Source organism: Colletotrichum jinshuiense, chromosome 8, assembly GCF_051148585.1.
Source record: "Colletotrichum jinshuiense chromosome 8, complete sequence".
NCBI lineage: Eukaryota > Fungi > Ascomycota > Sordariomycetes > Glomerellales > Glomerellaceae > Colletotrichum > Colletotrichum jinshuiense.
In genome coordinates this window covers 3,674,182-3,691,521 of record NC_139315.1, presented here as the reverse complement: position 1 = coordinate 3,691,521, position 17,340 = coordinate 3,674,182, and the positions used below count along the sequence as shown (strand labels likewise).

General features: G+C 49.2%; 5 protein-coding genes across 5 annotated transcripts; 3 read left to right on the top strand and 2 right to left on the bottom strand.

Moving 5' to 3' along the window:
* Positions 1–3,135: 3,135 nt before the first annotated feature.
* On the top strand, positions 3,136–3,761 carry EsH8_VIII_000975 (uncharacterized protein; the record flags this gene model as incomplete). The annotated part of the gene is made up of 2 exons (XM_083270017.1): positions 3,136–3,285; positions 3,564–3,761. 2 exons carry the CDS (start codon positions 3,136–3,138, stop codon positions 3,759–3,761), a joined length of 348 nt encoding a protein of 115 aa, XP_083129785.1.
* Positions 3,762–5,185: 1,424 nt separating this feature from the next.
* Positions 5,186–7,082, top strand: EsH8_VIII_000974 (uncharacterized protein; the record flags this gene model as incomplete). The annotated part of the gene is made up of 6 exons (XM_083270016.1): positions 5,186–5,434; positions 5,515–5,788; positions 5,851–6,033; positions 6,093–6,316; positions 6,375–6,752; positions 6,825–7,082. The coding sequence occupies 6 exons, from the start codon at positions 5,186–5,188 to the stop codon at positions 7,080–7,082; spliced, it is 1,566 nt and encodes a 521-aa protein (XP_083129784.1).
* A 2,651-nt stretch (positions 7,083–9,733) lies between these two features.
* EsH8_VIII_000973 (uncharacterized protein) lies at positions 9,734–10,599 on the top strand (the record flags this gene model as incomplete). The annotated part of the gene is made up of 3 exons (XM_083270015.1): positions 9,734–9,931; positions 9,984–10,387; positions 10,440–10,599. The coding sequence occupies 3 exons, from the start codon at positions 9,734–9,736 to the stop codon at positions 10,597–10,599; spliced, it is 762 nt and encodes a 253-aa protein (XP_083129783.1).
* A 626-nt stretch (positions 10,600–11,225) lies between these two features.
* EsH8_VIII_000972 (uncharacterized protein) lies at positions 11,226–13,460 on the bottom strand (the record flags this gene model as incomplete). The annotated part of the gene is made up of 8 exons (XM_083270014.1): positions 11,226–11,466; positions 11,534–11,786; positions 11,843–11,979; positions 12,032–12,206; positions 12,268–12,361; positions 12,439–12,695; positions 12,908–13,147; positions 13,202–13,460. 8 exons carry the CDS (start codon positions 13,458–13,460, stop codon positions 11,226–11,228), a joined length of 1,656 nt encoding a protein of 551 aa, XP_083129782.1.
* Positions 13,461–14,493: 1,033 nt separating this feature from the next.
* EsH8_VIII_000971 (TauD/TfdA family dioxygenase) lies at positions 14,494–15,932 on the bottom strand (the record flags this gene model as incomplete). Its single annotated transcript, XM_083270013.1, has 4 exons — positions 14,494–14,686; positions 14,750–15,055; positions 15,115–15,601; positions 15,659–15,932. The coding sequence occupies 4 exons, from the start codon at positions 15,930–15,932 to the stop codon at positions 14,494–14,496; spliced, it is 1,260 nt and encodes a 419-aa protein (XP_083129781.1).
* Between the last annotated feature and the right edge of the window lie 1,408 nt (positions 15,933–17,340).

Here is a 17,340-nt window from a genome sequence, read left to right as displayed (position 1 = left end):
GGTCGTAACACTGTGAACGATGGCTTTACTTCACCGAATGTTTCTTGAAATTTCGCATCACGAAATAAAATTACGCCTACGGAACATCTTTCATTTTCGCTGATGGGAACAAAACCGGAGTAAGAATCAACAACTGCCAACGTTGACATCGTATGTTATTACGATCCTTTACCTAACCAAATTATTTTAATTTTGATTTTGATTTTTCAAAATTCGGATCTAGAACAAAGACATTCCGAGAAGCACACGTGGTGCTGCTATGATGAACCAGTGGGGGTTTTTGTGCCTTACAGTTCCAGCAGCACGAATGTTGCGGGGTATTGGAGGATTTTTATCCAGTCTGGAAGGGGTGGCAAGCATGAGATAAAGTAATACTTACGCCCTTAAACATATTGAAGATGCGTATGAAATTTGAGGTGAATTTGGCGACACGACCATAATATATCGAATAAGGAGAAACGATCGACCAGGAGAATCGTAGGAATTTCTTTTTTTCTTTTCTTTTTTGGAAATAATAACAATATGTATGTATATAGATATATATTGCATGGCTAGGTAATTCGCTCTTGACCCATGGCTAATTTATATTTCAGCCTCTCTTCCAGTATCACTGACTCTCTTTCATCCGCTTGGTTTGTTTCGGGGCTGGGGCCGACTACCCAGAACCAAGATAACCAACATTCAGCAAGTGGCTAGTCTAACTCGACGGTCCACCTAGACAGCGCACAGACATGGGTTCAGGAGCGAAGGCAGAATGGTACCCCACTCACTATGTAGGATATCAACCCTACAATGCCCATGGAGTGCCAAGAGGCCCTTTATACCAATTAAGCAGGTAGTTTAGCTTTGGTTACATTATGTATCTTACATGCTTTAATGATATTCCTTCTCTGCAATAATACTGTAACCCCTGCCTAGTCGAGGGAAGTCTAACCGAGGTAAGTTGGGAGAGCCTAACTGGGCAGAGTAAGGTTCATTCTCCACTCGTGATACTATACTACGAGAATCTAGAGTAACTGCAGGTTGGAAGGATCTTAGACTGCAATTTTTTTGGAACCTTTCCAAAGTTCACTTTCTGATTTGTTATGAAGACCTCTCCATTTATCGAATCAGAGGCAACTGAGTTAAGGAAGCCCCAGTTTTGCATCCTTCGAACCCAGCCAACATTATTCCACAAACTCTTCCGTCTGCTGCCAAATCAATTATTGTAATCAGGGCAAGGTTGGCCTTATGACTAGCTCAACCCATCTGAATTCCCGCCTTCACGGATGCAGTCATCAATCAATTGCAATCCCAACGCCTTGGCAAGTATCTTGCTTCGGACTCTACTGAGACGTGAAATCATGATGGTCAATATCTCGGAAGAGGTACCGAAATTGGGTAGTAAAAACACCATTTTCGGAGACTAAGCCAAGGAGACTTGCTCCGCAATGGATGCCTAGATGGATTTTCTGTGCCGCAAACGGGCATCACATTTACCCGAAATGAATGCTGTATACCGGAACACTCTGAGGTCGTCGTTATTATGATTCCTGTGCGGGAGAGGCGCTTGAGGCGCCAAGAGCCAGCCCCCAAGAAGAGTTTGGTCAGCTCAAGTCACAAACTCACATCACAACTGCGAAGCATCTGTGAGACATATAAATACCGACGATATATGCCCCGAAACCATTTTCCACTTGCACCCACCAGATCACTATTCCAACACAGGACTCGGGCTCGACAAGATGAAGTTCTGCGTCCTTACTGCCGCCGCCATGGCTTTCAACCTGGTTTCTGCCACCCCTTTGGCAGATGATGCTTCTGTTGCCATCCGGGCTGAGGAACACGAGCTTGCATCTCGCCAGACCGCAAGTGGCTGCTATTATTTGTGCGTATCAACTCGCCATCAAGAATTAATGTGCTTTTGTTAACGAAATAACCCACTATAGCGCCTCTCCCAGATGCTGCGTTCCCACTGTTTGTATGTGCGCAGGAGATCGTATCTACTACACCAACGATGACAACATCAGGCGTGGTCTTCACGGATGCGACCCCCCTTGGGGTTACATTGCCACTGGATACACTAGCTACCCTGGATCCTGCTGCCGTGTGGCCAGCAATGGTGCGGTTGAGAAGGAGGAGGAAGATGGTTCGGTTCAGGTTATCGAAGCGTCCCCCTTGGTGGAGTAAGCTGATATGATTGTAAGGATGGGAGCGGCGTTGAAACCCATTTTATTGAAATCAGGCTGAGGCATCGTAATTATGGAACAACAAGAAGTAGTGTTTCACAACGGTTGATCCTCTGGAGATGCGCTTTGCCGATGGAACCCATATTGAACAGCCGCTATGGTTGGAATAGACACCAAAAGAAGCACCATCAAAACCTTTCACGCTTTCTGACTCCAAGGTGATGTGGGCTAGCTCTTATGTGTACTTTTATGGCCTTGGTAAAAATGAATTAAATTTTCATTATAAACTTTAGGTTCCACGAAAAGACCTGGAGTTCTTAATAAATGGGCGCGGGGAACGGCACGGGGCATAACGCGGGGCATGGCACGGAGTAGCCCGACCCTGAGGCCGGTGCCTAGGCCCACCCGACATCTGGGCACGCCGGAAGCCTCCAGCCTGAGTTCAGATGCGCTGGCTGCAAGCCCTGTGACTTCGCCGCTCTCCCGGCTCTCTAGATTCTGAGGTTAATCACTTTCTACCACTTTGAAGCTCAGCCCTACACGCTGGCTCGTCACATCATTGGATTAAACGAGCATTGACATGTGTTCTCGCGTTGAAAAGTGCCCTTACGCCACCAAACCGCATACGTGAGGGGGAGAAGACAATGCAGTAACAGCTGAAGCGCGACGAAGGAACTAAAGCAATATTTTCTCGCGTAGGGACATCAGAATGTGTGTGGTTCGCAGAAAGGGCCTCCTGGAGCCCGGCAAAATTGAAATCAGCGCCAGCAACCGTAACTTCAAGGGACTTATGGGGCTCGCGTGACGCGCTGGCATACCTGGCAAGTCCCGAGGTGGTGGCTGCCAGCGCTCTCAGCGACATCATCTCCGGTCCTGGCGCCCACCAACTACCGACGGACTGGGCTGGTGTTGTGTGTGGACTCGGCCCGGCACGGAACGTATCACCTCGGGCTAGCTCTCAAGTTCTATGCAGCTTGCGAACTCCTTATTTGACCAGATCAAGTCTGCTGCGGGCGAGTCCAAGACCGCCACCAAGATCATTTTCTGCGACGCGGACAACCTGGATATCGACAGCATCTACCATGGCAAGTTGGCATGCCGGGATAATGTTTTTAAGGTGGCATGGCCCGCGCCTCCATGTTGAACTACGACCCAGAGTTCAACAGCGTTGCCAAGGCAAGCGACATCCTCGTCGCCGGCCCAAATTTAGCTTCCGATCCTCAAGAGACAGGCTGCGACTGCGATCCTCGCGAAGCAGATCCCTCTAGTCATGGCTAGCAGCTTCAGAAATATCCTGTCTTGAACATTAACAACGCACTCATGGGCCTCGAAGTCCTACGGCTCATCAAGCGCCTGCGCTAACACTTTGCCTCCGCGGGCGTTGGGCAACACCAGCTGACGCGCCGGACGGACTGGGCAATAACGTGGGGCGCGAAACGCAGCTCCGTCGAGGTGCAAGAGGGAAACAACGGCGAGATATGGACAGAGCAGGTCGGCGAGCTGCCGGCGAATGTGCAGGCCAATATTGCGGCAGGGGACCTAGAGGCTTGGGTCAAGAACGACGCGAAGGCGGCGTCATCGGGATCTGCATAAACGCAGTTCTCCCGACGCTAGAGTTCAGAGGTGTGTATAATTCTTAGTTACAAATCGGTTTTAAGAATTGGAACTCAGCACAAGAGACCTCCCTCCATGCAAGTCCATGCAGTTCGGGCGGTTCCAGAGCACAGGGAATTCAAGTTGGTCACGATTGCATCTCGTATTGTGTTTCCATGGAACAAAATGTAGAATTCTTCTCAGTTCCATACGTTGTGAGTGTTTCTCTCGTGAGATTGATGCACTGGCACGTGCCGGCTAGTCACTGGCAACCTTGCTATGTAAATCTCATCTCTGAGTCTCCTGAGAATATAATTGGCATTTAATCTTTGTTTTGATGCCTCTTTTAATTCAACATAAAAAAATAAACGCATAATGAATCCAGGGTTTGCATTCAACCCCTATTTGTAGAGAGAAAGGCGGCCCGTTCGAGGCACAGAGGGTCGACAGTACCCGGCGGAAAGCCGAGTCACCGGCCAAAAGCCGGGAACCTCGACCCTACAATCGTAACACGATCCCGATTTCCAGCTACCCCACAACCACGAATAAACACCAGTAGACTATGATGAATCTACCCGAGAACTGTTTCTCCTCCAGGTATAAGAGAACATACTGTGGGCCTCTGGAGGCCACCAGCTCCGCGTTTCGCGCCCCCCGCGTTACCCCATATTTCATTATGAGCATGATCAGCGGGTCAAAAGTCTGCGTCGTCGCTCAAAATAGGCAGTGTGAGCTCCTTTCCCCTCAAGGCCACGTACGCTAGCTGGATACTTTTCATTCCCTTGAGCGTTGGTAGCCTGGTAGCTTGACAGCTTGGCATGAGCTTCAATTGAAATCTATTCTCACACTAGTGCACGAAATCTTGATAACGTATGCCATTGCCTTTATGAAATTCTACAAGTGTTATTCTCAGCCAAATGAGATGAATTTGCAAATAGTTACTGGATGGTCAATCTGAAGATTTTTGAAATGCAATAGTTATAGACTCATCTATTCTCTTTACTCAGCCTCTGGAACTCAAACGCTCGAGCATTAGCGAGACTCCTGCCGTTTATGAGTGTCACTGTAACATGTCGGTTAGCTGGTCCACTTCTGATGCTTGTTTTCATGCAACGGCTTTATCCCGAGTACAACTTGACTAACAGCAAGTAAGGTTCGACCATTGACGTGCCATATACTAGCTGCCATCTGACACGATCTTTGTCTGTATTAACAGGCTTAACCGAAGGTGCTGACCTTGCGGCGAGCAAGGAATCGAAGACAGGATATAAAAACTTTGATCTCCTCGTACTTGGAGGAATGATCTCTTTTGATTTCCATCCGCTCACATAACAGCTGGGCTGTCTTTCCAATCTTACACCATCTCATTGACCCCATTTCCGAACATATTCCCTTTGAGAGAATCTGTTTTACCCCTAGCCACAATGACAGCACCGGTCCCAAGTGACAAAAAGTCACCCATCAAGGGCGGCGCCATGGCTGACGCTGGCGACGATGTCGGCGATGCCGCATCGGTACAGCTGAAAGAAGTCCAGGAGCCAAACCGAATGGCGGAAGCTCAGGCTATGAGCGAAGAAGAAATTGCCGTGATCGAGAAGAAGCTTAAGTTGAAGCTCGACTTCCGTCTCCTGTTCATCGTCTGGGTCATTTTCATCATGAACTACCTCGACCGAGTGCGTTGATTACTTCCCTGACGGACTCCACAACGGCAACTTTTACCATTCTGAACACACAAGCTGACAATCGAACCCAGAAAAACATCGCTGCTGCAAAGGTCGCTGGCATTAAGGACAGCCTGCGACTCACCGACACACAGTACGAAACAGCCGTCTCGATTCTGTTTATTGGATACATCATTATGCAAATACCCTCCAATGTCTACCTTGCTCAGATCCGGCCATCAATTTTCATACCCATCTGTGTTGTAGTCTGGGGAGCAATGTCCGCGGCCACGGGGGCCGTGACCAATCTGTCCGGACTTTATGCCATCCGGTTCTTCTTGGGAATCGTAGAGGCAGCCTTTCTCCGTATGTACCTTGGACCCCCTCGTCAACTTTATATCTCTACTGACTCCTTCGCCAACTGTCAGCCGGTGCACTCTTCCTGATCTCTTCTTGGTACAAACGAGATGAAATGGGTTTTCGCGGAGCCATTCTCTTCTCAGGCAGCCAACTTGGCAGCGCTTTCTCCGGCTTGATCGGCGCAGGTATCCAAAGCTCTCTCGACGGAGTCAGGGGCCTTGAGTCGTGGCGATGGCTTTTCATCATAGAAGGTTTGTCTCCAACCGTCACTGCCACCTGAGCAGTACCGAGCACATTCTAACGTTCTCAGGCTCCATCACCGTTGTTGTTGGCGTGCTTGCGGTGTGGCTTCTCCCTGATTGGCCCACGACCACTTCTTGGCTCACACCAAAAGAGCGAGCCGTTGCTGAGTGGCGACTGGTCAAAGATGCTGGGCAAGTTGACGAAGATGATGAACCGTGGTCATACGGCTTCAAGCTTGCATTGATGGACTGGAGAATCTACGTTTTCACATTTCTCTTCATCTGTATCCAGGTAAGTTCATCCTATCAGCGAACTTTGCGTTACTCGACACTGCTAATCCCCCAACTAGGTCTGCTCGGCTGTTGGCAACTTCTTTCCTGACATCGTCGACACGCTCGGATTCGATCGAGTCACCACTCTACTTCTTACAGCACCACCTTACCTCGTCTCTCTCGTTGTTTCAATTGCGAATAACTACTCCGCGGACCGGACACATAACGCCAGCTTTCATATCATTTGGCCAATGTGCGTTGCAATCATGGGATATATCATTGCAGCCACGACATTGAGTACAGGTCCTCGCTACTTTTCCATGTTTTGCATGACGATTGGTGCCTACGGGACAAACGCTGTCCTGTTGGCCTGGGTCCAAAAGACCATGATCCGACCGCGTATCAAACGCGCTTCTGCGGTTGCCATCGTCAACGCTCTTGCCAACACTAGCCAGGTAGGTTGAGAATGAGTCTCACCCTCTGCATAGACGTCATGTTTTTCATGCTAACTTTGATGAAACCTAAAGGTTTGGACGTCATACCTGTACCCAGATTCTGACGCACCTCACCATGTGTTGGCAATGACTGTCAACGCTAGCGGTGCTTTTCTCGCCATATGCACCGCTGTTGTCCTGCGATTCATCCTTTTGCGCTACAACAAGCAGCTGGCCAATGGCGAGAAGACAGTGGCCCAGGTTATGAAGGGCGAAGCGCTTGTGGCGATCGCAGGTGTTAGCGAGGAAGAGAACGAGAGGAGGAGAGAAGCCTTCAGGTTCGATGCTTAATCGCTGACCTCTCTTGTGTAAAATAAGACATCGTCCACAGATCTGATTCAATCGTGTTTGTATGGGGTGTCAAGGAAACAAAGTGGAAAATGGAGCTTCGTCCACTCAGCATGGCCTCCGAGAGCGGAGGTGACGGACTGGACAGGGTCAAAGGACCCTGGCATTTAGGATGCTAACTGGCAACGGGGTTTTCAGCATTGCGCGAATATTCATTGTTAGTGGCTACGTACCTTGACACGGGCTAAAGATTTTGCATTGTGGAAATCACAGATTTATTTTCATGAAGTCGCCTGATTGTGAGGCCTGCGTTGATTTTTGTCCCTGTCTCGACACCTCCCGTCAATGTCGGGCCTTCGAATACCGTCCTTGGTCCTAACGCCTACCATAGTCAACCAAAAGCTGTGAGCCATCCCCAATTCACAAAAGCAAAATTTTTATCCATTTTGCATCGGTGGGGATTGCGTAGGGGAAGCGTACGTTGCCAGCCAGCCAATAACTACGTGCATGCAGCGCCCTTGAGAGCGAAGTCAATCCGTCTACGCATAGAAAAGCCCGCAAGCGACTACGTCCCTTCCTACCAAAAGCCAGTGGTGGCTGTGTTTTCGGGCAGGGGATATTCTGTGGACAACCCTGGGGAGTGTGGCGTTGTACAGAAAATGCATGCGTTGTTCGTCCTCGGTGCTTCTTTACGTGGTCTGAGGCCTCCGCATTTGGTAGCCCCGGACGCGCAGCATGTACCTACAGCGAAGCGAGATGCATCTCTTGACACATCACCACGATGGCGGCGCAGCAGGAAGAGTAAGATGACACTGGGGTAGTCCGCATCCCGGACGAAAACCAATACTTCAGTATCCAAGGTACAGAATCAGAAACTGTGGTTGTTAACTTACCAAGGCATGAGATCAACCGCCAGGACAGTTGTAGGAATGCCTGAACTGAAGGAATTTGAACGCGTGGATGATTGGACAGTAATGGGCCCATTTTGCTCCTATTGATGTCTAAGAGACTGAATTATTTCAACATCAGCTAACTAAATGGGGGAGGTGTAACCACTCGCACAATAGACACTATGCCAAAGGCGTACAGAAACCGTCTGTGCATGCTGACATGCCTGCGCTGCTGTCAACAGTGCATATAAGGGGCCATGGGCCATGTTGTGTGTATTTTGCAAATTGTCATACCCTGACAACTGGGATCGAATTAACGTTTACTTACTCTACTTTACATCCCTTTTTGAAATTGGCCCTTCCACTAAAGGTTTATCTAAGGCATATTAGGGCACCATGCTATAATTTGAAAAACTACTCTCTTTTCATCTGTCGTTATTTTATTACAGCTCAGGCACAGTAGCCACTTGGTAAAAGGTTGAACATTTAAGTATGTGACTAGCCTCTATTCGAGATGCTTGCAGTTTGGTAAAGGAGAAGCCCATATCCATATCTGAACAGCAGCTAGCAATGAATATGGAGATTGATTCTGACATATCCAGAAATGCATCCGGGGATGTTATCAAACAGTAACTTTGGAACAATACAGGTCGCTCATATCGGCGTACCCGAACCTTCGCGCGCAAAAATATTCTATGGACTACATAGATCGCGACCACCCTTAGAGTTAATATTCGTAGAATGATATTCTCATTTCGGAATCGATCATTTCAATATGATGCATGATGCTGCTCGCTGTGAGTTTCCATACATATTAGAGACATTCGACCATATTGAAGGGAAGTCATACCTTGTTCTCTGAATGATATCGTCCACCCTCTCCCCCACCTTCAGTTACGTTACCCTGCATGCGACAATGCTTGTTTTTTTCTTCTTTTTTTCCCGCATCTCCACACCACCCCCGTTGCCCAAGCTGATCGTTAGTTTGCTGACCACCCATTTTCTTTCAGGGGTGCCAGGCAGGGGTTGCTGGGTTCCTGTGTCAGCATTCGACAATAGCTTCACCGCCCACCTCACACACTGGTCCACGACTTCGCCAACAATAAGCTTAAATCCCTAGGAAGTCATGCAACGTAACACCACCTATCAGCAAGACCCTTGCCAGGATCATGTAGGTGTATTGCTTGAAGCCCGGTTTGTAGTGCTAGGACTGTCGGCTCCTCCGAACAGACCGATGTACGTCGGAGAAGTTGGGACCGCATTAGAGGCTGAGTTGAGAGAGCTGCGTAGCTTATTGCAGCCCGCATATGCCCGGGAGAGATAATAAGCGTGACAACATTTTACTTACTGGTCAATCTACATTGTTACCGCTGTCAGCAAGGTAAAGAAGACTGTACTCACCGCTAAGAACGTGAAGTATTACCTTCCAGCAGTCAGGCCGCAAAGTTCAGGTCGGCGAACACCCGGATAGGCAATGCAAGATCCCCATTCGGCAGAAGTGCTGACGGCGTATGCGGGAAGAGGACGCCGAGCACACGGATTGCCCGAGGCACGCAGAGTGCACAACACCACGAACCGTGTCAACTAGGCTGTTGACAGCAATACTGCTCTGGGGCTATGGTCTTTGCTCTCTCAAGTGACATAACCGAGATTTGATCCTACCGAACGTGAATTACGTATATAAGTCTCAAGAAGCTGCCCAAGTCTGGATAAATAGTCTCATTCATTAAGCAACTTTCAAAGCTCATCCCGCAACAACTCAAAATGAAGACGATCTCTTTCTTCTCACTCGTACTCCCGCTGCTGTGGGTATCAGTGTCAGGTCTCGCAGTGGCCAACCGACCTGGTCCCATCTCTACAAGAGACTCGGATGATGACAATTCGATTGCCGCTGATGCCGTCAAGTTTTACTTTACAACTACCCTCGACCCGACTGCTGATATTGAGTCCGGAAACTGGACAGTAAGTCTGTCGGTACCACTTGGCCATCGCAATTACTAACTACGACCATTAGGAAGTCGATGGCCCTCCGGAAAGCGATCGCGCTATTTGCGTCGACTGTCCTTGCACCATTGACCGGGAAGTCGCTGTCGAAGTCCGCGAACATGGAACTTGGTGGACGAACTGGTGCCATTATCCCGATGCTGTGAACCCAGACGGAGTTGTCTTCATCACTCAATTCAAGGCCACGACCGTCACATGGAGTGCCAGTATCGGAATTACCCTGCCTATGCTAGGAAAGGCAATCAAGGCCAAGCTTGGAGTCAGTGTAGAGACAAGCAAGGGTATCGCGGCAAGCATCGGATGCTACGGCCAAAGTTGGTGGTCCGGCCCGCATGGAATGTACTTTCAAGAGAAAATGGGCTGGGGAAATTTGAAGATCACGGAGACGTTCACTTCGAGTGGTGGGCCCCAATGGTCAGTCATTCGCTTTCATACGTGCTTTAGGAAACGCTAACGCATGCAATAGTTCTCGCAGGAGCACCACCCGGACTTCCTACGGTTCATCTAGCTGGCCTGACCCAGAAAACACGGGCTTCCGGCAGTTCCAGGTTGGGTGCAGAGACCCTCAGAATCCCAATGGACCTTGGTGCAACTTCTTCGCGGACAACCTCCAGCATACCCGCTGATCAGTTCAACACTACCGCCAGAGTTTGTCATTAAGCAATATTCACCACCCACAGAGAAGCAACTTTGGTTTTAGAGACAGCCGAATGTTAGAATTAGACAGGGCAGGAATCATGGATCATACATCATACAGAATAGTTAGCATTCGTAGTATCAAAATATGAGAGGATTGATAATAGGCGTTTCAACGGAAGGGCTTATGACGACCTGGCCAATGCTAAGACATCTGGACATCTGTGATATTTATGTCGACCTCATTAGAGATACGCAAGACACTGAGACATATTACATATGATGCCTTATTCACTCAACAGACTGCAGTATTTGATGCGGACAACATATGCGCCTATTTCCAAGGAATTTGCCCCGTGATAAAAGCATTCGCATGCTTGGTTTGATTTCAATTCATTCGTTCGATAAACTTAAATAAACACAAGATAGAGTTTTGAACTTCTAAACATGTTTCCTGGACGCACAACACAAATACTGAGTCAATTAACCTACTTAGCCAGCTAGTCAACCACTCAATTCAACCTTAACCAACTCCCTGCCAGGCCCTCTTCCTTTCCCCTTATGCCTCAATATCACAAAATCTCAGTAACGTCGTCTCCTTGTTGTTCCTATATTATCAAGCATCAATTGCCTTCTTCTCTTTCTCTGATGCTTGCTCGCTGGTAACCTGTTGCAGAGGTCTGCCCACATGGTCATGGGTCGCATCCCACTCCTCTAACTCTGCGATGGGCACTTTGACAAGCTTATGGCTTTGCGCCCCATCCGCCAGCTCCAAGACTTGTTGGCGGATCTCGTAACCTTTCAGTTTAGGGACAGCAAAAATCCAGAGCCAATAGTATACGCCACATCCGATCAAACTGCAAACATTTATCAGCATACATCACTTCATAAATCAGGTAAAGTGTGAAGGTTGGGAATACTCACATTCCAATGCCAGCAATTACGTATGTAGCATACCAGAAGCTGACATCCCCAGCAAAGACACCGCCATTCGGCGGGTACCAAGGCATGACAAGGAGGTAGACATCCTTTGTAATGTTGAAGATGATGATGACATCCCAAGCCTTGAAAGTCGGGCGCGGCAAATTAAGTCGCTTGCGACGCCATCGGACTATGTAGAGGCCGACTGACATGACAAAGCCGAAGAATGCAGAGGGATATACCTGGAGGTCGGCAACTAAGCGACTGTCAGCATGGTAAAAAGAACAACATAGTATACCAAGAGGGACATACTGAAATTGAAAGCATCGCCGGCTGGTGGCGCTACAACCATTATAACGGTCAAAGTCCACTTCACTAGATACGGACCCAAAGTTGTGCCGAAAGGCCTCGTAGATGCCCAGAACCGTGGGTATGGAAGAACGCCTTGTCTGCATCACCGAATTTAGAGACCTTCCTTTATATATTCGGGGGTTTCCTCACCTTCCGCACTCTCTGAGCATGCGAGAGGAGCCGATGAGCACCGTCAGAAGGTTACCAAAAGAGCTCAAAGCAATCAAGAAATTGAGACCCCTGACAGCCCTGCCAGATCCAAATACATTCTCAAAGAACAAGCTTGCTGCAATTTCTTTAGCAGCGGCGAGATCTGCCTTGGGGACTAATACGAGCACAATTTCATCAGCATTCATTCAGTTCCCACAGCGATATTGCCGCCTCACCTGCTGCAAAGTAGGCAATGTTGGCTAGTATGTATAGAATGGTCACTATTCCCAATGCGATCCAGCCGTTTTTCCTAATTTGACGAACTGGGTCCTGTGCAAAGGGGGTTGTGTTAGTAAGAAATCAAGGGATCGGAGGGGTTGCATGGCAGTTAGCCGCGTTCAACATACTTTCACTTCGTTCACTACGTTGAAAGCATTCTCAAAACCGGCATATGAGAAGATGATCCTGTATAGTGCATTGGTCAAGCCGTATGCGGTGGCCGTACCCTCAAAAGGGTTTTCGAAATTTGCATGAGGTTCGGGAACACGCGTATGTCCTCCCAAAACTACAAGTCCTGTGATGGAGATGAAAACTAGAGTAATAAGTTTAACAACTCCGACTCCATTTGAAAATCGGTACGCAAAAGTATTGTTCAAAGCAACGACTAGCATTTATATGTCAGCATGATCATATGTTTTTCCCCAAGGGCTGGCGCGTACCCAAGGTGGCGACGGTGAAGCCAGCCACTGCAACACCTTTCAACTGCCATGGGCTTGGTGTCGCTCCTGCTGCTCTGAAAAGATATTGGGAAAGCACTATTGATTATCAGCCTTAATCCCGAGTGAGCAGTGTCTCTCCAGTATGCGGGCATCTCACCGATTGCATTGCCACTGCTAAAAGATAGTGCAACAGACTGGAAGGCGAAGGCAGTTGGAAAAAGCCACTTTGGACGAGGCCAAGCCTGCTCAAGATAGACAACTTCGGAGCCCGACCTGTTTGGAAAGTAGGAGGCAAATTCGAGGTAGACGGAGAAAGAGGCGATCGATGTCAGAAAGCCCAGGGCCCAATAGATCATGCTTAGGCCGACAGACCCAGTGCCCTTGAGGATGGACGAAGCTGTACGTAAACCAGGTCAGCGCCGCCCAATGAATATTTCATCGGTAAACATACGTGTCGAATAAACTCCTGTTCCAATCATCTTGCTAATATTCAAGAAGATGATAGTAATCGGACCGACGCCGTATCCTAACGGAGAGCTAGTTTCGACAGGTGCTCCAGTGGCCTCCTGGTAGGATGGGCCAGAGTCATTTCCTCCTTTTTCGACCACATAGTGAAGACTCCCGTCCGTAACGTCCGATTCGTGACCTGATGTTTCCTCTGTATTGCTTTCGGGTGTTCGGCGACTGAAAGGCCGCCTCCAGAACGACATCGTAGATATCGAGCCCAGTAAGATCGTGATGGAGGGAATAAAAAAGCAGGCCGACCGTCAATACCAGAGAAGTAGCAGCTGTTAGTTATGATACTTCCACAGGCGCTGGGTCGCAGAAAGAGGGCTGGGACGGCTAGCCCCTATAAACAAGCTCATGCCATACTGCGGGGTTCCATATTGGTAGCCTCCATCGAGCCAACAGACCCATTTCTATGTGCATTATCAGCCCGGGGCCAACTCTTCTGCAATTGACAATGGTCAGAACCACAAGTGCCACTGATAACCAACCCTCGTGTCGATGCGAACCTACATCCCGAGACCACAAGCCGGCGATAGGCCTCTATCTGCGTCGGATGGTGGGGGGTTGCAACATTGCAATCGGGGGTCCAGATAACGCAATTCCGGAAAGAACAACAGCATCGGCACCACATCCGTATCTGCATGGGAAGATAAAGCTTGAAAATCGCTGAATCAGGTGTCATTTCTGCGTTGGACAGATCGGACAATTGCCAGAGTCGTCAGAGAGTGCCTTGAGTTGATACTGGTGGCTGCCACTACTGAGACACCTTGCCAGGGTTCGATGTCCAAATCCGTGTGGCCCCGTGAAGACGTCATCGGGGCCTTGCAACGCACGATTAACGGGCCGGGTATGTGCTGCAATCAACAGCCCAGCTGAGAGCCCATGCTTGCTGTTAGAATTGTTGCAGGCCAGTGAAATGTCAATGGCACACGTTTTCTTGCTGAATGGGCGAGTCATGAGTCTTCATGAGTTACCAATATTCATTATGCAGCGCATGAGCTGAGAACGTGGGGAGGAGGGTTGATTTATCGCGAAGAGCTGGACGGGGGCCTAGCGTGTCGGTCGGTTGGTTGATCGGCATCTGTTGAGACTGGGAATGCACAAATATCACTGCGCGCTTCTAAGAATGCCAACAGGTATATAATATGCTCAGATTGATTATGGATGAGCTGGTTCTAAAGGGAGGATGACGTCCTGACCGACGCGGCGCCACCATCAGTTCCTGTGGTCTCTTCAAGAAGTTGAGCTCTCCGTCTCCTCCGGCTTGAATTCTCCCCGGCTTGCACTGCGAATCTGGGGTTCGAGGGGGAATACAGATTTCTCTGGGGTAACGCCAGAATAGACTCGGGCCCAGCGCTCCTTCAACGCTTCAGGCGTCTTCCACGCATTCTCGGGGTCTCGAAGCCAGAGTCGGATCAGGTGACGCCTTATGCTGGTGATTAGTAAAGTTCGGACCCGCATAGGTGATAATTAATAATGCATCGCTTACTGCTTTTCATCCGAGTCCACAAAACCCCCACGAGCATGGAAAATGCTTAGGTTGTTGGCGTACTGGATATCGCCCTGGTGGAAGTCAAGGGAGACGGCGTTCTTCTCGGCGAGGAAGTGCAGAGTGTCGAGGGCTTCAGCCTGGGCTTCCGTGATTGGAGGGATATCGGATGACCTCGGCAAGCCCCAGTACCCAGTAAAGCTCCTTCGTGCATACTGGATAATGAGGCGCTCGGGGTTGCCGTCTGCTTCTGGTTGGTGGTGCAGTAGCGGTCTAGTGCTGTACGATCTGCCGTCTTTGCCGAATCTATGCCATGTCTCAGCTTTAAAAACAGTTCTGCCAGAAATTAAATCATGAAGACTCACTCATCGACATTCCAAGGCTCTGCCAAGGTGCGGATCAAATCAGGCCTTGTCCGAGCAAGCTCGTTGTACACATACCAGCTGCTTGACAAGTAACTTTGGCCACCCTCAGCGGCTTCGCCGAGAGCGAAGAGCGCAATCACATCACCCGAGTCAGTGTGGAAAACTTGCTTATCGGTAGTATACGCGGGTGCCCCGATCCTTCGGGCGTCAACTACTTTGGTGAGGTCTTTAATGTGGGCGAGCACGACATCTGCAGGCTTGCCGTTAAACTGAGTGTCCTGGCGGCCTCGAATGGGCGCAACGTGAGAAGAAACTCCGGCGTAGATTATAACGTTCTCCTCACGACTATATTTGGTTACGGGTACTCCGCGAACAACTTTGAAACCGTGGCCATTATGAATCTCGTTTGAAATCTCACGAAGAGTCTTGTGAAGATTGGGCAAGGGGAACGTCTCTTGGTTGATCTCCCCAAGGGGCTTGTTCAGTGCTGGAATGCAGGTGAGCTTGGCCATTGAACGGACGGGGGCGACGAGGTTTCACGTACACTTGAAATGCTGGAGTGCTTCATCAATCTCCTTCTTATCCGCATCCGTCAAGATGTAGTTCCAGTCGTAGCTCTCTCCCAAAGTGTTACCGTCCCACACCAGCTTAGATTCTAGTTTTAGGGGAAATCCTTGCGGCAACGTCTTTTCCAATTTCTCTTGCTCTTGACGGCGCTTGATTCTGGCCAAGTAATTGTCGAGGTTGGGTGTGTAATCAATATCAGGCTGGCCTGGAGGGCCAGGTCGGGATGGGGCTTGAACTGCGGCGGTGGCCATTATGAAGTTTTCGCGTGTCTTGAATTCGTATTGTTGAACTTCTTAAATCACCGTATTCAGCTTGGGGGTCTGCACACGTTTATATCTTTGCCAGAATGACCCAAGAGTAGGTCTGAAACGACGCCCTAATTTTGACTTGTACGTTTGTTGGTGGAGAACATCGAATCATCAACTGGCCGGAAGACACATCCGACGCGAACAGTTTGTGCGGTTCTCCAGAGACGAGACGATGAACCAATCATGCTACTAGTATTAAGAATTGTATTTGTCAGACGATACATCCGTGGTCCCAAGTGAACAAAAATAAGAGACGGTTCTTGAGCTCTTAGTGGCCATCTTGGGCTTTGCCCAGTTTGTCATCTCGAGCTGGGAAGGCGTCATCCCGCATCGTTGCGATTATGCGGGGAACCTTGAATCGCGATCGGGCGGCGTCATCATCCCGCGAATGGTGCAATCGCAGACCAATCTCGTAGACTCAACCAGCGACATTGTGTACATGTACTTCTTGGTATAATGCATGGAGCAACACAAGGATCGCCCATCTCGCCTTCGGACATTGGTCCACCTCCGGAATTCAATGACCATTGTCCACGCCCGCAATGGATCTCGGCCGGGATCCACCACGGTCCGGTCCGGGCCCATCAGACAACGGCCCAACTAGGATGAAGCCGGGCGAAAGCCGGGGGTTATGCAGGGGGTTATGCTGACAGCGCATTTCCCCAAGCTATGTATTTGATGCACTGGATTTCGATTGTCATTCTTAGCCGGAATTATTTGTATGCCCAATGCCTCATATTAGGCTCAACGTAACTGTAATCTCTCGCCCATATTATTTAACTCTTTCGTAAGTATCATGACTGTCACTAAAGCTGTAATATACTCAGAGAATTTAAAAAATATTTGCGTTCTCAAATATGGTATTATCAACTAATAATACTACGGATTCAACCCGGGCAAGCTTTGTACTGCCACCGTACATCACAGCATGCTCGCTACCATTCAATATGACGTACACATGAGCGGACCACTAGCTACCGGCTCAACCGGAGTTTATGACAGGGACTTCTGGTTCTCAACGGTGCAGTCGGAGTGGGAATATACATGGCAACATTCCGTGATTGGCCAATGCGCAAAGCGATTCCGAGTACTCATGCTCGGTTCTCCAGCCGAGTCTTGGCCGTCCCCGGCGCTCCCAGTAACCCCGCATCCCAGCCCCCGCAACTTCCCTTCTCAGCCGAATCGGCTTCCGGGGAAGATTGATAGGAGCATCTTGGCAGTGCAACATAGGCTAGGTTTATAGTGTAGAGAAGATAAAGATTCACTGGCGTAAAACGTTCCTAAGTAGGAAGGTGCTGGCGGGAGAGCGGGGATGACTTCGTTAGATAAAATGAGGTTCATTGTCTTCTTG